Source organism: Glycine soja, chromosome 7 (assembly GCF_004193775.1).
Source record: "Glycine soja cultivar W05 chromosome 7, ASM419377v2, whole genome shotgun sequence".
Taxonomy (NCBI): Eukaryota; Viridiplantae; Streptophyta; class Magnoliopsida; order Fabales; family Fabaceae; genus Glycine; species Glycine soja.
The window spans coordinates 43644374-43668037 of NC_041008.1; the positions used below are offsets into that span (position 1 = coordinate 43644374).

Below are 23664 nucleotides of genomic sequence, written 5' to 3' on the forward strand. Positions count from 1 at the left end.
AAAAATATTAAATAGTAATTTGAAAACGATCTATTTTTTAGATATTAAAAACTTATTTAATCCTTAACATTACTTGTGAACTTTATCTGCTATATTTTCTCATGCAAGCTCCATTCCAGAATCCAAATATATAAAAGTCGTTAAAGATGTTCATGGATATTTGTAATAATTTGCAAAGCAAAGTGGATTGTAAAAGTTCTTCACGTGATTATTTTTTCTTCCAAAAAATGTGTAAAAGTCAATAATCCAAAATATTGTGAAACAATAATAATGTGGTTATTGCATAATATTCTCCTTTGAATATTGCTAGACTTGCTGGAAGAAGTCACTTCTTGCAAACAGCTGTAGCCACGGGTAGCACCGAGAGGATGATAAAGTTACTGAATGTTATCCATAACCTAATTGGTCGAGAAGCTTGCATTGTTCTTGTGAAGATTTTCCATGCTAATTGAGTTCCTTCATTATATTTTTTTCCGCCCATTTTTACTTATTCAATTATTATTGAGAAAACCATGTTAAGGATTCATTTTGATGTTGATACCTTGATGATTTCATATGCTGCATCATAGGTTTCCAGGCTTGAATTTAGCAAAATTTTCTCAGAGGGGTATGTGGACTAAAAGACTTCTGTATTCTTTTAAAAAAAAAAAAAAAACTTTTGTATTCTTATCTAAGTATCACTATCATGTTTCTCAAGTGATTTATTAAGTTGAGAATAGGCTTAAAATTCTTTGCCGAGTAAAACCAATCAACTCTGCAGATAAGGGTAATAATAGGAGTGAATCTCTAAATTAGTCCTCAAGATTATTAAAAAAAATGAGTTACTTTAATTCCCGAGTTTTATAAACCATCATTTAGTTCCTGATTTTGCAAAATTGATAGATGACTTTTGGCGAAGTAAATGACCAAATAAGAATCTAGAGAAGTCAGAAAATAAACTTGGCTGTACTGGAGCCAACCATGGCAGCTTTGAAATTCATGATCGATCCCTAGGGCTCTCATACCATGATACCAACTTTAAAATAACAGAAAGAAAATACAACGATCTTCATTGTTTTCATTACAGATTTGAATAGATGGAAATAACAATTCCTGACAATCAGTAAGTAAAAAGGAAACAAGAATATGGAATCAGTTACATCAGACTCATCCAATTATTTTGGGAACAAATCATGCTAATTATTAGCAGCAAATCCTTTAGAATTCAGATCACAAATAACTCAAAATTTTGATTCTAATTCTAACAGATTTTCTGACATAAATGATGACAAAATTTCAGTACATCTACTATATATTAGATGGTTTAACTAAGGAACAATTCAACTTCTCCTCAGTTCTTGTTTTTCTTTCTTCCTTTCACTTGTTTCTCTAAACGTCTAAGTCTTTGATTGACATCAGAAGAAGATGTTTTTTTCTTTGGATGTTTTGATGGTTCAACAGGCATTGAGTTTGGTCCATTTGTTGCTGACGTAGCTTGTTTTAGTGCTGGAAATATAGAAAAGGGAGATTGTGGACCACTGGTGGGTGCTGCTTGGGGTATTATGGGAATCCGCAGAGCTTTCTTTACACCAGGAAATTTAAGGACTGTAAAATTCAAAAGAAAAACAAAAGGAGAGATTATTGGGATTAAAAAATCAAGAGCATATTACATATAACAGAAGTCCACCTATGTTTTGTAGCATACAGTTGAAAATGGAAACCAAGATCTTTGACACATAATAATAAGAAACTTAGACATAGTGAAACAACTTCTCACTTGGGTCTTTCAAACTATTTCCTTTGTTAAAATGACTCCAGTCCTCTGATTTTTTAAGTCCCAAAAATAATACCAACAGAACTTAGGCCACATTACCACATGACCTTGAGAAAATCTTCCAAACAAAATGTTTCAAAGGAATGTGTTTGAGGAAAAGACAATTTTCTGCTTATTGAAAGGGTAAATGGTGAAAAAGACAAAGTAATATTGCATATGAAAAACTTGAAAATTGAAATTCCTTACCAAGTCCATACACAAGTGAAAACAAATTTGATGTAATCCAGTAACAAAATATAGCCTGCACAATTATAAACGAACACAAGTTAAAACTATATAGAATGACAAACAAAAGCAAATAGGAAAGCCCCCTTTTCCTTCCTCAATCAGCTATATATATAATGTATATAAACTACTATTTATGTTATTAAGGAGACCCCCATGGACCATCAGATATAAATGTTCAAGAAGATAGCTATTACTGATACATGTGGACGGAAATGGATGATCACTATAAATGTCTATACTATATAAAAGCATGGATTGCATAACTTTTGCTTTGCCAAAGATATCCTTTTAATTCACATTAATTACTAAACAACCTTTGGTATTTACTACGGTAAAGCTTCCTTTTATAAAAGAAAAAGTAAAAGAAATTATAGAGAAACACGAAGCAGGAGGATAAGAATTAAGAAATCTTCTTACGGAACAGGATAAAGCAACCAAAACAAAAAGAGCAATCCTATCATCTCAACAGTGCTCAATATCTATGGAGATCGTAGAAGTCAAGAAAACTATTTTGTCCCAGTTCCACAGAAGATGGGAAGGGAGAAATATCCAGTTTGAAATTATGCTGTTATGCTCCATTCAAAAACACCAAATACCCATAAGAAAACACAAACTGCTAAGAATTTTATTATAAGAGAAGGAAAAAAATAATTTGGCGGGGTTTGTATTACAATCAAGTTAATACAAGTAGTTTTCAAAAGACAACCATAGTTAAAATTTGTAAATAATGGTGATTTATCAAGATCAAATTATAATAAGCATTCAATCTCTCATCCAACACGTGTCAAAAATGTATTTTAAAGGATATGTATGTGCTACAGGATGCATCCTATCTAAAGGTAATGCAAACAATGATGATATTCAATGCTTCAAAGGTACCTTAAGAGTTATTATTAAGTATCTTCATCAAAACATTTTTTCTCATAAACCTGACATTATACTATCGCAATTTCTAGTTAAATTCCTTAGCCCAAAGATCCTGGCATGAAGTTCTCCGTTAAGGGAGAAGCAAACTATATTGAATGCACCAAAGTGACAACCTTTACTAGAATTGTCATAGACACTTAGATCACCCTAATTTTTTCTTTTCTAAGTTCATACAAAATAATTTTAAACAATGAGAAGATGGAAAGCAAACAGAATGTATTCCTTCCCCAACAAAATAAGGAAAATCTTACCTTTGGAAATCCCATGGTGAAAGGAACTGTAAGGACTGCAAGACCCCTAGAGAACTTTTTCATGGTGCCAGCAACTGGATTTCCTTCCAAGCCTTCTTGCATATTGCACTGAGGAATAATGTGAAATCAATCAATCTAAATTGGTAACAAAATTTACCAGATAACACCACTCTTGCCTCTTCAATTTGAGACTATGTTTTCAGGTATTATAAGCAGCCAGTTTTTTAGTGCATTGCCAGGATAAATTCAAAACAGAAAAGTGAGGCCACACAAGCATTCAGGCAAGAACTCAGAAGGTCAATTTATGAAGTGCATTGAAATGAAAGATTTTGAGAAGAAAATGGTCACCTCTACTGTTATTAAGAATGACAAAGCAGTCAAAACTGGCAAAATGTACAAGGAATCTGGAGTTGTGAGATCAACAAACCAGTAGGCTCCCCCATGCTTGAATGATGGCATCTTCTCAGCCATATTCCTTATCTATTGTTAAACAAAAGAATGAGAATAAATAGAAACATATAGGTTCCTAAGTACCCAAAATTAGAGAAAATATCAAATTGAAATCCAGCTTACCGCAAGGAAAAAACTAATAAAGACAGGACCTTGAATAAAGAGTCCCTTCAATGGAGTAAATGGACTCGCACCATATCTACATTATCATAACCACAGTGGGAAAATTAATATCTAGTGAAAGAAAAGATCCATGAAATTTGAATAGCTAAAGAAAAGATCCATGAAGTTTGAATTAGTACTTAAAACAATAGGGTTCCTGAGAACTGCAGGCCACTTATGTCAGTTTTAAATATTAACAATAACTAGTCTTCTAACATATATACAATGATTACACAGCTAAACAATAAAAAAAATTTAAATATATAATTTATTTGCATATATCTTCAGATACAACATTGATAGATTCAACTGGAGGGAAAAGAAGACAAGATGAACAAAACTATGTAACAAGGATTTTTATTGATACCCCTCTGGTCAATGTAACCAGAAGTAACAGAATACACTCTTCAGGATGATAGGAGAGCTCCTTAAGACGTCAACTACTCTCTACTTTTTCACTAACTTCTTCACCCCCTTCTCTTTCTCCTCTCTTTCTATTTGTAGTGTTCTACTCCCTAACAGCCTATACCCAATTCTGTAAGTTGGTTATTAACTGTCTAACTGCTTTTGTTAGATCCTATACCCTCTTCCTCAAGTTGGATCCCTAAGTTGTTACAAGAGTTTCACTCCTCTCCTTCAGGGGTATATCTAGGGGTGGGAATAGGCTAGGCCGGCCTACAGGGGCCTACGACCTGGCCTACATAAAGCCTGGCCTGGCCTGGCCTATTTAATTAAAAGGCTAGGCTCAGGCTTTTTTAAAAGCCTATTAAATTAAATATATATATATATATATATATATATATTATTTTGGATACAATTAATATTATTTTTTTAAAAAACTAGCAAATTCCATTCCTATAATTAAGTAAAATTTTAATTACAAGGTGTGAGTTTCTTTATATTTCTCATTATTTTTATTAGTTTTCTTATTTCTGTTAATAATTCCTTTTTCTATTCCTATTAGGTTTCCTTTTTCTTTTAGTACGTTACTATATTCTAGAGCAAATAAAAATCATATCTTATCATATCCTACGTTCCTATACAAAAATCATATCTTATCATATCCTATTACGTTCCTATACAAAAATCATATCTTATCATATCCTATTACGTTCATATACAAAAATCAATCATATCCTATCATATCTTATCTTATGGTGAATATGGAGGAACTAATGATGAAATGACGTTACTATTAATTTTATTGGTAGATATTTTATGCATCGGTTCTGTTCAAATAGAATGGAGATGTAGGCTTTATTTTTTTGTTGTAATAATTAATATGTTGGTTTGATAGACTAGGATGATACTACCTCAAGTATGAGGTTTTCTTTTGTTTTAGATTATTTTATATCATTTGGTGATTTCTGTTTATATTATTAATATATTTTTAGGACTACCAACTAAATTAACGTTAGATTAAAAATTAAGGAAAATTATATATTAAGGCCTTGTTTAGCCTATTATAGAAGGTGTGTTATTTTTTTTTGGTAAAAACAACTAGGAATATTAAAGATTTAATGTGAAGAAGATTTTTAAATAGGCTTTTAAATAGGCTACCAGGCCAGGTTAGGCTTTTAAAAAGGCCAGGCCGAGCCAAAATAAAAGCCTTTGATAGGCTATAGGCCAGGCTCAGGCCTCAAAAATTAATCGTAGGCTAGGCTCAGGTCTTTTAAAGCCTGGCCTGACCTGGCCTATTCCCACCCCTAGGTATATCGAACTCTTAGATTGCTCAATCGGTTTACTGGAAGGGCATGAAAGGGGCTGTGACTGAATTTGTAGCAGCTTGTCATATCTGTCAAAGAAGCAAATATCAAGCTTCATCTCCTGCTGGTTTGCTGCAACCGTTGCCCATTCCAAATGCCATTTGGGAGGATATCAGTATGGATTTTGAGGTGGGGCTTCTCAAGTCTAGAGGATTTGATGCTTTATTAGTGGTAGTGGATCGATTGAGCAAATAAGGCCATTTTATGCTCTGCTCAAACACCCTTATTCACTAGATCTGTGGCTGAAGTTTTTACCAAGGAGGTGGTGAGGTTACATGGCATTCCAGCCTCTATTGTCAGTGATAGGGATCCCGTATTTGTGAGTCATTTTTGGCAGGAGCTCTTTAGAAATTAGAAGGGAAGGAACTGTGTTGAGGATGAGTACAGCATATCACCCTGAGTCAGATGGGCTGACGGAGGTGTTAAACAGGACCTTGGAAACTTATTTGAGGTGTGTTTTACTTCTGAGCAACCAAAGATGTGAGCAGAATTTATTCCTTGGGCAGAATAAAGGTATAATACCAGTTACCAAGGGGCAGCTAAGTGTACACCATTTGAGGTGGTGTACGGGAGAGCACCCCCTTCATTGGCAAGGTTTATTCCTGGGGAAATACTGGTAGAAGCAGTGGCTCAGGATTTAATGGAGAGGGATGAGGCTTTACAACAGTTAAAATTCCACTTAAGAAGAGCTCAGGACCATATGTCTAAGTATGCAAATGCTCATAGGGTACCATTCAAGATAAAAGGAGATTGGGAGTACTTGAAGATTAGGCCTTATAGGCAATCTTCCATGCCTATTAGATTACATCCTAAATTGGCTGCCAAATACTATGGGCCTTGTCTAGTGAATAAACAGGTTGGGGCAGTGGCTTTTCAGCTTCAGTTACCAGAAGGAGCTCGCATTCACCCAGTATTCCATGCCTCTTGTTAAAATTAGCCATTGGTAACCACTCAGCAGAAGCAGAACTCTCGATAGAGTTACAGGATCAGTCACCAGGGCTCCAACCATACCGTGTTGAGTACCAGAATATTACAGCAAGGAGATGAAGCAATACAACAAGTATTGATTCAGTGGCAGGGAAAATCAGATGAAGAAGCCACTTGGGAAGAAAAGGCAACAATTCAAGAGCAATTTCCTGACTTCAACCTTGAGGACAAGGTTTCTTTCGAAGGGGAGAATATTGTTAGGAAAGAGGGTAGAGGGCAATCACCAGCTGGGCCAAAACCTTTCTTAGTCTATAGGAGGAGACAAACAATCTAAAACAGAATTTTTTTTTTTTGATTGGCAAAAATAATAGTATATATTAATATGATAAAACAGTACCAGTGGTACTGATATATATACATGTCAATACTCTCCCAAGCAGAAGTATGGTTCCCTAATACACACTACCTAGCAGGCATTAAGGAACCAGAAATCTGACTATGGAGATTTCCTAAATCCACCCAACACCTAATCCTAATTTCCCCTGATCACAAATCCCTCCCTGATATTACTGGACCAATGGTGAAAAGGTTTATCGTAACCTTTTTCTAGGTTTCTCAACCAAGTCCAGCAGAAAAAAATAGCATCCTCCATCAACTTGTTAACGTTTAGGCTGTCATTTGAGAAGATCATCCTATTCATGTGGTGCCACGCACACCAAGTTAGGGAAATCCACCAGGTGAGCCAACGCTGAATTCTAATACCAGGAAAGCAGCTACAAAATGATTGCTGAAAAAAGTGCTGTCTTGGGTTATTCGGCAAAGGCCCGACCATGTTAATCCAATACAGCTGAAAAATAAATGAGCTGCCTATTCTTCCTTATCCCTGCAGAATGGGCACATTTTGTCATTTATGTCAATATCTCTCCTGCACAAGTTGGACTTAGTGGGCAATCTGTCCCTAATTAGTCTCCACGCAAAAAAGGCTGCTTTGCTCGGGATTTTTAACTTCCATGTCTTTAAATGCCCCATCCAGATTCTCATCTCTTGAGCCATTGTCCAGCAGGTTGTATGCACTACGGACAGTATATATCCCACTTGGATCATTCAGCCACACCCACTAGTCTTGTTGGTGGGCATTTATGGTGACTCCTTGGATTTCTTCCAAAACATTTGCACCCATACCTATCTCAGCTTCGAACAATAATCTTCTCCACAACAGAGACCATTCCCATGCTCCCTCTACACTGCTCCCCATCTGCTGAATGTATGTGTTGTGCTGATTCGAAATTAGGTAAAGCCTAGAATATCTTATCATTAATGGAATCCCATCATCTTTCCACCCATCTTCCCAGAATCTGACTTTTGAACCACATCCCACACTCCATCTTATAACAGATTTAAACCAGCTATCCTCCCCCAACCCATGGCACATATCACAAAAGTCCTTCCACCACACAGATTCAGCAGAATTCCTCCTTTCAACATCCAGGCTCCTCCATCCCCCGTACTTTGAGTCCAACACTCTAAGCCACAATTCTTCTTGATGATTAAACAGGTTCCATCTCCATTTTCCTACAAGAGCACAGTTAAATTTGTTCAAATCCCTAATTCTCAAACCTCCTTTCTCCTTGGATAGGCATACTAATTCCCAACTTGTCCAAGCAATTTTCTTTTGCTCTACTCCTCCACCCAAGGAACCACCTCTGCAACTTCACCAGCTTGTCGACTACCTTTGTGATTCTGAAAAATGAAAAAAAAATAATTAGGAATTGAATTCGGGGCAGACTTTATCAAAGTTACCCTTCCCCCAAATGAAAGATGTTTTTGCTTCCGCTTCACCAATTTTCTCTCAATTTTTGATAATGGGATCCCAAGTCACACAACTTCATGGATTTGCCTCTGTCGGAACACCCAAGTATGAGAAAGGTACAATTAGCAAACTGTAGTTTAGATATGACACAGCGTTCCTCACTCCCTCTTTTGCAAAGTTTATTTTTATCCCTGAAACCAGCTCAAAACTCCTTAGCATCACTTTAATGGCTCTTACGTTTTCCATTGACGCTTCCCCGAAGAGAATCATATCGTTTGCATACTGAAGGATGTTGATCTACACCAAATTTCTTCCAACCACTTCATTTGCAATAAGCACACTATGAAGCATGTGTCTGCCTCCATAAATGTAGATTGTCGCTCATCAATTCCACCAGGTAGTACCTTCTTCAATCTCCTTGCTAACAACTTGGCCTCAATCTTATAGATATTGCCTATTAATGAAATAGGCCTTTATTGGTTGAGGTTTTGTGGATCCGGCACTTTTGGGATCAGTGCAATGAACGAGGCATTGGTTCCCTTGGGAAATCGTCCATTTACATTAAATTCATCCAAGAAGCGGAACAGATCAGGTTTAATTACATCCTATAACTCCTTAATAAATTTGAAGTTTAAACTGTTAAATTATGTGTGTACATGCTTGCTTCTAGCTTTATGTTTAACTTGTTTCAGAAGACAGCATTGTAATGTCCCATCAAGCTGTCTTATCTCTAAGCCTTGTATTGTATATATATGTATGTGTGTTAAAGTTAATAAAGCTAAGCTAAGTGAGGTTACTTTTCAACTCACTAAATATCAAAGCTTTTCAAGTTGGCATCAGAGCGGGTTCCGCCGTCCGCCGCCGTCGTCCGCCACCGTCCGCCGTTGTCACCGCCGTCCGCCGCCGTCATCTTCTCCGGCTAGACCAGGGTTAGGATCGCCGGAAAAGCGCGACCAAAACCTTGCAAAACGCGCTGTCATCGGAGCTTCCACGCGCCTCCAATGCGCGGTTACAGCTTCGTGTCTCTTCCAGCGCGTGTAGTTCACGCGCCGCCGTGCCGTCATCGGAATCTTGTCCGAGTTGCTCCAGCAGCCTCGTCGGCACCTCGTGGCTGCATTCCAAGTGGTGGTTTTCTGTTTTGACAAGCTTGTGTGGTAGCTTGTGCTTAGTTCTACCTTTTTTCCGTTAGGGTTTCTGTCATTGATCAAAAATGACTTCTGCTGGACCTACTTTTTCTTTTTCTGGAACTCCGACTATCACAACTGCGAAACTAAACTGGAAGAACTATTTGTCCTGGTCTGCTTCAGTTGAGCTGTGGTTCCTTGGCCAAGGATACCATGATCATTTGGAAAAGGGTATCGATACTGTTCCAAGTGACAGAAAATCTGAGTGGGAGAAGCTGGATTATCAGCTATGTGCTGTCTTGTGGCAATCAGTCGAGGCGGATGTTTTGGAGATCCTTAGATCGTTCAAAACATGTTGTTCTTTTTGGAAGAAGGCCAGAGAAATCTTTGCCAATGATATTCAGAGTTTGTTTGATGCAACTATGAAGGTCACAGCCCTCAAACAAACCAGCCACGACATGATTGCACACATAGGAAAAGCTCGAGCTGCAGTGGAAGAGTTGAAGAGGTTTCTTGTAGCTGATTCGCTGGAGGAAGTGAATAAAAAGCTGGATAAGTTCTATATGGTTCTTATCTTGAGGAGTCTTCATTCAGATTTTGATCATATGCGTGATCAAGTTCTTGCTGGAGATCAAGTACCATCGATGGATTCTCTCATCACTAGGCTACTTCGGGTGCCCCATGTGCTGAAAGAAGAAAATCCAGCTGACACGATGGAAACATCAGCCATGGTTGCAACTCGTGGGAGAGGGGGAGGCCGTAACAGTAGAGGAGGTCGGAGTAGTAGAGGTGGACGTCCTCAATGCTCTTATTGCAAGAGGATGGGCCACACTCAAGAGAATTGTTATTCTCTACATGGCTTTCCTGATAAAGTAGCCAAGGTGGCTCAGACAGAAAAATCAGAGTCCAAGTTCTCTGATGAAGAGTACCAAGAGTATTTGAAGCTGAAATATGAGAAATCCAGCAGTCAAGCCTCATCTTCCTCTGTACCATGTTACTCGACGGCATGTATTTCTCAATCTATTGACGGTCCCAGTCCTTGGATTCTTGATTCAGGTGCCTCTGATCATATTTCTGGTATTAAGTCCTCTTTTTCATCCATTTCTTTTCCAAAAATTCCTCACCTTGTTACTGTAGCTAATGGTTCCAAAGTTGCAGCTCAAGGAAGCGGTCAAGTTTCTTTATCATCCTCATTAAAGTTGGACTCTGTTTTGTTTATTCCTCAATGTCCCTATAATCTAATTTCATTGAGTCAGTTAACTCGTTCTTTAAATTGATCAGTAACCTTTACAGCTAATTCTTTTGTTATTCAGGAACATGGCACGGGTCGACTGATTGGAGAAGGACGTGAATCACGAGGGCTTTACTACTTGAAATCCAATGTTTCTGTTTCCTGTTTTGCAACTTCAAATCCCAAACTTTTGCATAATCGTCTAGGTCACCCAAGTTTACCAAAGCTGAAAATGATGGTCCCTAGTCTGAAGAATCTTCGAGTCCTAGAGTGTGAGTCTTGTCAACTAGGAAAACATGTTAGGTCTTCATTCCCACAAACTGTTCAAAGATGTAATTCAGCTTTCTCTACCATTCATTCTGATATTTGGGGACCAAGCCGTGTTACATCTTTTGGTTTTCGATATTTTGTAACCTTTATTGATGAATTCTCTAGATGTACTTGGGTTTATTTAATGAAAGACAGATCAGAACTTTTGCCTATATTTGTGTCCTTCCTAAATGAGATTGAAAACCAATTTGGAAAAACAATTAAGATCTTTAGAAGCGATAATGCCAAAGAGTATTTCTCTCATGATGTTACTTCCCTTTTATCTTCAAAAGGCATTCTACATCAATCTACTTGTCCCCATACACCACAACAAAATGGTATAGCAGAACGGAAAAATCGTCATCTTCTTGACACTGCACGCTCACTAATGTTAGCATCTCATGTTCCTACACACCATTGGGGGGATGCGGTGCTCACTGCTTGTTTCTTGATTAATAGAATGCCTTCATCTTTCCTTGAAAATCAAATCCCTCACTCAATTATTTTTCCTCATGATCCTTTATTCCATGTTCCACCTAAAGTGTTTGGCAGTACTTGTTTTGTTCATGATCTTTCTCCTGGTTTAGACAAACTTTCTGCCCGGGCAATCAAGTGTGTCTTTGTAGGTTATTCTCGTCTTCAAAAGGGTTACAAATGTTACTCTCCATCTACCAGACGATACTATATGTCTGCAGATGTAACCTTCTTTGAAGATACACCATTTTTCTCACCATCTACAGACCATTCCTCTTCCATCCAGAATGTTCTTCCTATTTCCTCTCCTTGTCCCCTAGGTATCTCACACCAAAATGTCAATGAAATTTCACTTTCTCCACCACATCCGACTGAAGTTGCTTCTCCACCTCTTCTTACACATGAACACAGGACACAGACAGTTGGTTCTCCAATACCTGAAGCCTCTCCTCATGATTCTCATTCTTCTTCAATCAATCCTCAAGCCATGGATCCTGCTTCCTCACCTTCGTCTGATTCAGACTGGCCCATTGCCATCCGAAAAGATACTCGATCCACTCGTAATCCTCATCCTATCTATAATTTTTTAAGTTATCATCGTTTGTCTCCTTCATATTCTTCCTTTGTATTCTCTCTATCTTCGCATTTTGTTCCTTCTAATACTCATGAGGCACTTAGTCATCCTGGATGGAGACAGGCTATGATTGATGAAATGCAGGCTCTTGAGCATAATGGTACTTGGGAACTTGTTTCTCTTCCCCCTGGCAAGAAGACTGTGGGTTGTAGGTGGGTCTACGCAGTTAAAGTTGGTCCTAATGGTGAGGTTGATCGGCTTAAGGCTAGATTAGTCGCTAAAGGCTACACTCAGATATATGGCCTTGACTATTGTGACACTTTCTCTCCGGTAGCTAAGATCACTACTGTTCGTTTGTTCCTTGCTATGACTGCCATGCGTCATTGGCCTCTTCATCAGCTTGATATTAAAAATGCCTTTCTTCATGGTGACCTTGAGGAGGATATTTATATGGAGCAACCTCTTGGGTTTGTTGCTCAGGGGGAGTATGGTCTTGTGTGTAAGTTGCGTCGATCTCTCTATGGTTTGAAGCAATCTCCTCGGGCTTGGTTTGGTAAATTCAGTCATATTGTTCAACTTTTTGGGTTGAAACGTAGTGAAGCCGATCATTCTGTTTTTTATTGTCAATCATCCCCTAGAAAATGTGTTTATTTGATAGTATATGTTGATGATATAGTGATTACAAGGAATGATGCTACTAAGATTGTCCAGCTAAAGGAGCATTTATTCAGTCATTTTCAGACCAAAGACCTGGGATATTTGAAGTACTTTCTTGGTATTGAGGTGGCTCAGTCAGGAGATGGTGTTGTGATCTCACAGAGGAAGTATGCCCTTGACATTTTGGAGGAGACAGGCATGCAAAATTGCAGACCTGTTGATAGCCCCATGGATCCAAATCTGAAGCTCATGGCAGATCAGAGTGATATTTATCCTGACCCTGAGAGATATAGAAGACTTGTGGGAAAACTTATTTATCTCACCATTACAAGACCTGATATCTCCTTTGTTGTTGGTGTGGTTAGTCAGTTTATGAAGAGTCCTCATGTTGATCATTGGAATGTCGTTATGCGTATTCTTAGATATATAAAGAGAGCTCCTGGTCAAGGATTACTATATGAAGACAAGGGTAATATGCAAGTATCTGGATATTGTGATGCAGATTGGGCTGGTTGTCCTATTGATAGGAAATCTACCTCAGGTTACTGTGTTTTCATTGGAGGGAATCTTATCTCTTGGAAAAGCAAGAAACAGACTGTTGTTGCTCGATCCAGCGCAGAGGCTGAGTATCGATCTATGGCTTTGGTCACATGTGAACTTATGTGGATTAAGCAACTTCTTCAAGAATTGAAGTTTTGTGAAGTTGCACGAATGAAGTTATTTTGTGACAATCAGGCAGCCCTCCACATTGCGTCCAATCCAGTATTTCATGAGAGGACCAAACACATAGAGATTGATTGTCACTTCATTCGAGAAAAATTATTGTCCAAGGAGATTACCACTGAGTTCATCAATTCTAATGATCAACCAGCAGACATTTTGACTAAGTCCTTAAGGGGAACTAGGATTCAGTTTATATGTTCCAAGCTTGGTGCATATGATTTATATGCTCCAGCTTGAGGGGGAGTGTTAAATTATGTGTGTACATGCTTGCTTCTAGCTTTATGTTTAACTTGTTTCAGAAGACAGCATTGTAATGTCCCATCAAGCTGTCTTATCTCTAAGCCTTGTATTATGTATATATGTATGTGTGTTAAAGTTAATAAAGCTAAGCTAAGTGAGGTTACTTTTCAACTCACTAAATATCAAAGCTTTTCAAGTTAAACCATCCGGTCCAGGGCACTTATCACTCCCACATTCCCACACTGCGTCCCTTATTTCTTTCTCATGAAACCTCTACCAGATATTCATTTTGCTGCTAGTTAATTGTCTGAAATCTGACCCCATTCAGCCTTGGTCTGACCCCCTCCACCTCCTGAAATCTCTTCATATAGAACTGACGGACCTCTTCTTTTACCCTGCTGGGATCTTCTATCCAACAGCCATCAACTAGCAGACCTCTTAGCATACTATGTCTTCGGTTCCCATTAACTGAGAGGTGGAAGAAGTGGGAGTTGCAGTCCCCTTCTTTAAGCCATTTGGTCCTTGACTTCTGTCGAAGCAAGGATTCATGAGAGCTGACTACCACCCATTATTCTTCCTACAGCCGCTTCTTCAGTCTAATTTCTTGAGCACTCAACTGTCTTTCGTCTCCTTTTTCCAGCAAGTTCAGCTCCCTCTCAGTCCTTGACATCTTCCTCTGAATGTCACCAAATTGCTTTTTTGTTCCAGATTTTCAATCTATGTTTGAGGCCCTTTATTTTTTCTTTTAGCACATAACCTCCAATGTTGTTGGGCTTTTATTTTTTGTTGAACCCCCCGAGTCCAACCTTTCACTACTCTGCTCTTCCCAGTCAATTAGTTCCTTCAATCCACTGCCCTTCAATATAATTGGGGAAGTCTCAAATTGGCCTAACTCATCAATGGGTTGACTTATTTCCACGCTATTTATTCTGTCCTCCTTTCCATATTCAGGCCCAGCAGCATTTGAGTTGTCTTACAATACCATTCCATATTAGTTAACACCAGGCACTGATTGTTTACTGATTTCTGTTAAGGCTATCACATGTCAATTCAAAGATTGCTCACTAATACATTATATCACCAAACAAAGTAATTAAATCAGATTGGGAGAATCAAACATGACTAGCAGCGGTTATAGCTTAAAACGGCCACAAAAATAATGTCAAGGATTTCCTTAAATCCTTTACAAGCAAATTGAAAAACCACTTACTCCTTAAATAGCTTCTTCATCCTTTTCTGACCTTCAGCAACAGCTACAGGATCCATAGCCTGAAAAATGAATACTTATTGTCAATAGAGAAAATGTTGTTTCTGGTACAACATTCTATAGCATACATGTATGAAAATACAAACTTAAATTTCTCTAACAAGGCAGGCAAAGGTAAGGGGAATTTCAAAGTAATTAATAAATATACATTCTAAAAATAGGAGAAACAGAGGGATATTTGTCTGGAAACCATATGTCCAAGAGACCCTACGGTACTGATTTATATAAGCTGGAGGAATTAATTACATACAATTGCAGGAGATGTAGTTTCCCCTAAATTGGATATGTTTCCCCTAAATGAAATCCTAACATATCAATTTACAATAAACGAGATATATTTCCTGATTCTCAACATACATGTTTAGACTGGGAAAATACTAGCAATCTCGACAGGCACAAGGAATGCACGGTCAGCAACCAAATAGATTGTTTTGTAGAAATACAAATAATGTGTAATAACTGAATGATAAGGTGGCCTATATTTTTATGTAGAACAGGAGATAATAACGTCAAACCTCAACCTTACCGACTAGAAAAAAAATTGTATGTTATGTATAGGCATTAGTTTATTATTTTATTTAGTATGAATCATGTTATAATCTTGATGAAATCACAATTATACAATATTTCACAGGAATATGGTATTCGAGCTGTATGTAGGCAAAATTTTAGGCTTAAGTATGTTTTCTGTCCCTGAAAAATTAGTCAAATTTGGCTTTTAGTTATATAAAAAGATTTCCATTCAATCCCTAACATGGTTTTACTTTCTACCATTAGTTTTTCTCGACTAAGTGGTGACTTGGTAAACAGACCATTGACACATGGCATAACCTTATTGTGCGACTATTATATCCACTATTACCAATAGTTAAAACTGACTTAACGGGGGCGGGGAACTGACTAGAAGATATATAACTTCAATACCTTATCCTCTATCTCTTGCTTTATTTTTTCCATGTGCGGCCTCATTATCTGCAACACACATGAAACAGTTAGGTAACAAGGTAGATTGGAATATTGAAAAAGTTCATCATTGATATAATAACTACAACAAGGTTGAGGACCTTCAAGGAGAAACAGGGAGAGAGAGAAAGAGCAGAGCTGGGAACAAGGGAACTATCCACCAACCCCATGTTTAGAATATCTTAATTCAAAGAGAGGAAACAGTTCCCTCTCCAAATGTTTAACATTTGTCCACACTCCAACCAAGTCATGTGAAGGAAAAAGGAACAAGAAAAAATTATTGCAAATACATTAGTTTAGAAAGAAAAAGTGATGAAGATACAAGTCGCACAACATACTGTAAGCTTAGAAGTGGCCTTAAGTTGATTTATTAAGAGTGGAACTGTTGCACTCCGAATCAAGAGAGTTGTTAGAACTATGGATGCCCACCTGAAACAATGAAGTAATAAGGTGATGTTGTTTCCTTTCAATGCCCATGTGCCACCAAATCTTTGTTTAAATGTGAAGATACAGATCATTGGAGAATTGAACCCCAGAATATGTATCATGAATGGTAACAATCCAAGAATAAACTTGCTAGCACAATCCCAAAAGCCCTGAATTCTCAGTAAACTTTGAAATGTCATCAAAGGAGTTGAGATGCCAATACAGACATTATTTACTATGAATAAAATGCGTTTCCATTTAAAATGACATTCAGTATTTTAAGATGCAAGAACAACCTACATGGCTATACCATGTACTCATCATGAGAGAAACAATTACACCATAATCAATTCTCCCACAAAAGAGTACTCTTTAGCCATATACAGAATCTTAAAACTTAATATTTGGGGTAAATAAATTGTTTTAGTACTTATTATGTATGGTAAATCAAACTAAGAAACTGAGAAACCAAAGAAATTGATAGTTAAAACCTACAATCTCTCAAAAAAGCAAAGCATTCGCCAATCATAACTTGACATGCATGAGTGCCAATTCTGAAATATTTTAGAAATTCCTCAGAATTCAGGCAGATGTTAATTTTTTTTATTTTTTTTTTGGAAGGCAAAAATATGAATATTATTAATAAACTAAACAGTATCAGAGGTACTGAAGGTAACAAGTACAAGGCACGAAGGTGCCACCTTCCAAAAACAGAAATATCAACAACCCCAACATATCCCACCAAAAGGACACCAATACAAATACCCACATTTAACCAAAGGCCTCCACAAGATTGGTAGACCAGTGGTTAAATGATGTATTGAAACCTTTGTCTCCTACTTTTAGCCAAGACCAAGCCAAAAATAATGCTTCCTCCAATACTTTTTGCGGTTCAAAAGGAATGCCTTGAAACAGGAGGGAATTCCTATGCTGCCAAATTGTAATGGATAAAGCAATCCACCACACGCCCCTCCTACTGTGATTACTCCTTGCAGCAAATCCATCGCAGAATTGGATAAAGTGGCTAGCCGGATCAGCTGGAAGAGCTCCTATAGCCCGGATCCATCCCATGGATTCCCACCACAGCCCCGTAGTCATTTTGCAATGGAAGAGAAGGTGCCCAGCCTCCTCATGATGACAACCACAAAGAGGGCACATAATATCCTGAATAGGGATGTTTCTTCTGGACAAATTACCCCTAGTGGGGAGTCTATCCAAAAACAACCTCCAAGAGAAAACCGCAGCTCTTGGGGGGATTTTCATATGCCAAAGGATCTGAAAATTCCTCCTGGTATGAGCAGGACTATTGGAGGGCATTAGGAGCCTATAGGCTGACTTAGTGGAATAGGCACCACTAGAATCAGCTTTCCAAATCATGGTATCCTGAACCTGATGCTGGATAGAGATATCAGAAATTTCATCCACGAAATCAACAGCCATCGCGTACTCATAATCAAATAATCTCCTTCTCCACTTGAACTCCCAGCTCCATGCATTCTGAGAAAATTTTCCCATCTTAGAAATGGAGAGATTCTGCTGTCTACTGATCATGTAGAGTTGATTATACTTCTGCTGAAGATTACAGCCCTCACTCAACCAAGAATCCTGCCAAAATTTGATTTTGTCCCCACAGCCAAAAACCTAATCTCATCAACATATAGTCCAGAAAAGACCAGGATACTGAGTCATAGGCTTTTTCAAAATCCACTTTAAATATCATAGCAGGCTTCTTTCTCTGAATAGCTTCATCCACCACTTCATTGAGAATGAGAATTCCATGAAGGATATGCCTATTCTTTATGAAGGCTGACTGCCTTTCATCTATTAGATCTGGTAGCACTACCCTCAACCTATTTGCTAGGAGCTTAGCCATGATTTTATACATGCAGCCAATGAGAGATATGGGCCTATAATCATTTAAAGACTGTGGTTGGGTTATCTTAGGGATAAGAGCCACAAAAGATGCATTACTTCCTCTAGGAAAAGTGCCATGAGCATGGAATTCATCCACAAATCTTCTAAAATCTGGTTGCAACAGCCCCCAAAACTCCTTGATAAAATTAAAATTAAAGTCATCCAGTCCCAGGCATTTATCTCCAGCACAACTCCAAACAGCATCCTTGAGCTCTATGTCAGAAAAGGGAGCAATCAACCCCTCTCTTTGATATTGGTCTATGGAGGGAAATTGCACCCCATCCAAAGTAGGTCTATGATGATTCTGCTCAGTGAACCTCTCAGCAAAGAAGTTAAGCACTACCTTCTTAACAAGGTCTGGTTGCTGGACCCAAACACCATCAATGAGGATACCATGGACAGCACTTGAGCTTCTTCTAAAATTTATCAGTTTGTGAAAATAAGCTGTATTTCTGTCGCCCTCCTTGATCCACTTAGCCCTTGATTTCTGCCTCAACAATGATTCATAGGCAGTTGAAATATCCCACAGCTGTTGTTGCAGAATTCTCTTGGTTATGACTTCAGTATCAGATAAAGTTCTGTGAGAAGCTAGGTTCTCCAAATCACATAATTTCTGCTTCAGGTTCTGAATCTTGGAAGCTTTAATGTCCCCCTTCTCTTTACACCATTGTTTTATAACCAATCTAAGGTTCCTCAGCTTATTTTTAAGGGAAACTCCCCCCATCCACCCTGCAGATCTATATTCCATGCCTCTTTAATCATAGAATGATACCCTTTATGGTTAAGCCACCAGTCCACCACCCGAAAAGGCTTAGGGCCCCAATCCACCATCTTTGTTTTCAAGATGATTGGACAATGGTCCGAATAATCTCTTTGAAGGACATGTTGGGAGGTGTCAGGCCACAAGGATACCCACTGATCAGACACCAAGAATCTGTCTAGCCTACTCTTGGCACTGCCATTGGGCCTAAACCAAGTGAAATTGCTACCAAAGCATCTAATATCCTGGAGCTCCATCACAAATATCCAGTCATTGAAGTCTGAAGTATCTGAGGTAACATCAGACCTCTGAGATATACTAATTCTCTCTGCCTGATTCCTTATAGTGTTGAAGTCCCCTAGAAAACACCATAGACCACTAGGATCAGAATCCTTGAGGTGCCTCAGGTCATCCCACAGTGCCCTTTTCCCAGGTAAGTCACAAGGTGCATAGACATTAACAACTCGAATCTACTGATTATCTTTTATCCATTTCCCCTCTAACATTAGAAAATTTCTGCCTTTAACCCTCCTCTCCACCTGAAAATCTGAGTTATTCCACACAAGCACAGCAAGCCGCCAGATGCTTGAATTGAAGGAACAAAATCCCATGACACGAAAGAATCTCCCCACATAGATTGGCAGATGCGCTTTTCAAAAGACTCCTTTTTGGTTTCTTGAATACACACAATGTCCACCTTATGCTTCATATTAATCCTCCTGATGACAGCCCACTTAATCCCCCTACCCAAACCTCTTGAATTATAGGAGAGAATAATCATGATGAGGCCAATTTAATTCCCATCTATGCTGCCTTCTTGGTATCTCTGTTTTCCATGTCTAACATCATCCTCCGAACCTGCAAGCTATCCTCTCCATGGGTCAGGCCCATTTGCTTTACTAAGGCATATTGGTTTTCCAGGGTATGAGAACTGATTTGCCCAGGATTATTGTCTTGAGATTTGCTATTTGTAACCACTTCAGGAGGCAAATTAGGAGAGGTTAGGAGGTCCACATCTGATTCCACGTGAGATAGGGCCTGTCCTCTGTACCCCAGCAGCTCCTTTCTTCTTACATAATATCTAGTGGCAGGAGCTGGTGTTGGGCCTTTAGGTCTGGGGCCCATATTCCCCCCCTCATCCTCATAAATTTGATCTGGGGTAGAATAAACCTTATTATAAGGTTGGTCAACATAAGCTGGCAGAGTTGCTTCATTTGGAGTAGACTTATGCTGCTCCTTGGCTGAGTCTCGGGCTGAACCTGTCGGACTTTCCACTATAAGCTTTCCATGTTGGGTCTCCTGGATGTGGGTTTTATCTCTCCCATCCCCTTTCGGAATATCATTAATTGCACTCCTCATCATCAGCTTTTGGGCAGAGGCTTCTTCGGGTAAGATAGCAGGACCAACGGGTGGGGGACAATTCAAAAAATTATTGTCGTTGGTTGGTTGGTCCATGACCCCATGGTCCCCAAAGTCCCCAAAGTCCCGGGCCAAACATCGTTGACCAATGGCTTTTACCCAATGGTCACGGCGCGAGTGAAGGGAGTATGGCTGCCTCCCGTCGGTGGAGAATCCTTCATCATCGCCGGGAGTACTGTCGGATATCTCGAAATTGCTAGCGGCCCCTTGGAAATCTCCTCCAGCAGTAGCAGGGGTGTTTGGCTCCGTCGAAAACGGGGACGGCGGAAACCCAGTGTCCATTCTCTTCAGGTTCCGCCACGCACCCAAGCACGACATATCTTCAACCACATGAATGACGTTTGAAGCTCCATCTATGGCCGCCGTCACCTCCGATTGAATCCCCGGTCTACGCTTCGTCCTGATAAGGATCCTTGCCACGTCTATCCGCGATCTGTTCTCCACCGTTTCGCCAACTTCCACTAAGTCGCCAAGTTCCGCCACCACCTTTCCCATTGATTCCGGCTCCCACACCGTCGGCGGCAGACCCCAGATGAAAACCCATGCCAACCTATGTGTCGGACGAATGTCCTGGGACCATTTCTGAAGGGCCATGATCGGAGTGGACCCGTTCTTCCTCTCCTCCTGTATAATTTGCGTGGCCTTAGACTCTTGCAGGTTATGGAAGATGACCCAATCATCACCCCAATAACACGGGGTAACATCGTTATCTATCACCCATTTGAATTCCTCCTCTAACCTTTCAAACATGCCAATATTTTTTAAACGACCCACCCAAGCATTCTGTATCCACTCCTTCTGCGCCTTTGATATATGGAGGACCACTGGTGTCTTCGCAACCTCTACGAGTTGGGGAAATTTTTCGTTCTAGTTGCAGAGAGCACTCGTTCCCGGCGAAGCCGCCTTAACTACATCGGCGTACGATCGAAATTTTCCGCCATTATCATTCATTTTCAAGCCTCCTTGTCTACGTCTATCCTCGCCTTGCAAGTTGACATTACGAGGCGTACTGTTACCATTTTGCTTCCTTATGGCTGTCGTGCTCCTTTCAAATTTGGGCTGGTTAACAAACATTTTCCTCCCTCCGAAGAAGATGTTGTTATCTAGTTTTCTTTCCAGCCCCACTGCGTCTTCAACATCCTTATATCTGACAAAGACGAATCTCTGCCCTTCTCTATTTTTATATTTGGGGATGAAAACCTCCCGTACCTTACCCCATCTTTGAAATTTCTGCCACAAGTCCTTCTCGTTAACCCATGATGGGAATCTAGAGAAGTAAAAAGTTGGGATGTCAGCCTTGTTCCTCCATGTTACTGTTCTATTAGGTAGATGCTGGTTCTTTGGCCGTGATTGCAATCGAGTAGCTGCCGTGTTCTTGTTCCTCCTACGGGTTACTTCAACCCATTCTCCTTCATTGATTAAGGTTCTGGTGTCATCATCATTGCCCACGTCCCCTTCCTCTGCGTTTCCTCGTCGAATATTGTAATGTCGACGATCAATGCTCCTGCTCTGTACACGTCCTCGCCGCTGCTCTCTCTCTAGGTGTCTCCCTCGGGGTGGCCCTCTGGTTCTGTCAGTTTCTCTCAGTCTCTCTCCCCCCCCCCTGTCTTTCCCTCTCTCTCTCTACTCTCTCTCTGTCTAATCTCTCTCATCTCATCTTTTACTGGCAGATGTTAAAATTAGCACTAATTTTATATCTTTTTTTAAAATCATACAGGTAAATAAGTATAAACTCACCAGTTTAATCCAGTGTAGGAATGCACAGCATCTATAATGTACTGCAAGGCCTTCACAGGTAAAGCGGAGTCAGCAGCAGCAATTGCAACTTCTTTAACGATGGGAGCCTGAGAAGTTACAGCTTCCACAGTTGTGTCTTTGAGAACATCTGCTATGTCAGTCATTATGTCAATCTTATCAGAACCCTGATTGACTGTTGACATATGTCGACAGAAATTATATCCAGAGTACGGAGAAAGGAATCTGTTTGAATGCATTCTTTGACCAGAATAGGAAACAAACCGCATTGATCCATCAACTGAGTTCCCAAACATCCTTCTTTGGATAGAATTACTAATGCCAGCTGAAGATGACTTTTCATCAGGGCATTCACGTTTCCCTTCATTGCTATGGAGAACATAACTGAAAGATGGGTGGCACTTCCGATTCATGAGGTTCCCTCTTATCAAGAGGCAACGCCTGTGAGCCATTGGTATTCTTTGAAATTTCTATCAAGCAGCATTAAGTAACCACATTAGAAGTGCAATCGAGGAATCTCATGGCAAATTGAGAAACTTCATTTTAGATAAGTTTGGTTGGTCCAAAATTCTGATACTAAGAAAAACTATTAAATAAAGCATGCCAAACATAACTACACTTTCCAAGGTTGGTGTGGAGGATGAATGCTCTTTCAACTGCACACACGTAGCTTTTGATAGATCCACCTTGAGGAATGCATACACACACGCACACACATGAATAAAGGATGCTAATATTCTCCTCCTTGTGTTGCAAAAGGAGTATATTAGCAATAGCAGGTTAAAACTTTAGATTTTAATATACTTTCAGACATATAACATGCTAACATGTTTCTTCTAAGGCCCTGTTTTGATAAGTTTCTTCTTCAGAAGCACTTAAAAGAAAATAAAAAGAAAAAATGAAACAAGCTTCTCCCATAAGCTAAAATTAGCTTCTGAAGTTAAAATCAATTAGCTTCTCCAAAAGGCTAATTTTAACTTATGGGAGAAACTTATTTCACTTTTCCTTCTTATTTTCTTCTCCTTTGTGTGTATGTTGTTACTTTTGAACATTTGGGCAGTGCACTGAACAGTTACCTTAGAAAATCAATCTCAAGTCCCTCACTTATTTTTCAGAATTCTAAACAACCTAAAAAGAAGCTCAAAAAAACTGAATACGTTCCCATCAACTTCATCAGCATGCATAATCAGAAAAAATAAAAGGGCTCAACCCTTATTGCCCAGATCAACAAAAGCAACACGTGCGAAAGTAGTAATGAGATCTTGATTCTGATTTATGAACGCAGAAACAAAGCACAAATCCTAAGGCAGAAGACAACATAGTAAGAAAAAAAAGTCAGACACACGTACCAGGAACCAAGAAATGTCCGGACGGCGGGGAGTTATGCGTACGCTCCTGCTGCAGAGTGTTTGTACTTTGTAATGTGAAGAGAAAACCCAGAACCTCTGTCCTGTTTGCACCAATATTTAAAATGTTTTTATTTTTTACATTAAC

General features: G+C 39.1%; 1 protein-coding gene across 2 annotated transcripts; it reads right to left on the reverse strand.

Moving 5' to 3' along the window:
* Positions 1–1023: 1023 nt before the first annotated feature.
* Positions 1024–23640, reverse strand: LOC114419903 (mitochondrial inner membrane protein OXA1-like). 2 transcript variants are annotated; one of them, XM_028385708.1, is made up of 10 exons: positions 23520–23640; positions 22153–22640; positions 16235–16325; positions 15858–15905; positions 14877–14935; positions 3793–3868; positions 3568–3699; positions 3220–3327; positions 2000–2054; positions 1024–1584 (listed from the first exon to the last, which is right to left on the reverse strand). In XM_028385708.1, the coding sequence occupies exons 2-10, from the start codon at positions 22620–22622 to the stop codon at positions 1331–1333; spliced, it is 1293 nt and encodes a 430-aa protein (XP_028241509.1). In that variant the 5' UTR covers positions 22623–22640; positions 23520–23640; the 3' UTR covers positions 1024–1330. The 2 variants fall into 2 exon arrangements, with proteins under 2 accessions (XP_028241509.1, XP_028241510.1); XM_028385709.1 differs by lacking the exon at positions 23520–23640 and having other exon boundaries at positions 22153–22300; positions 22435–22555.
* Between the last annotated feature and the right edge of the window lie 24 nt (positions 23641–23664).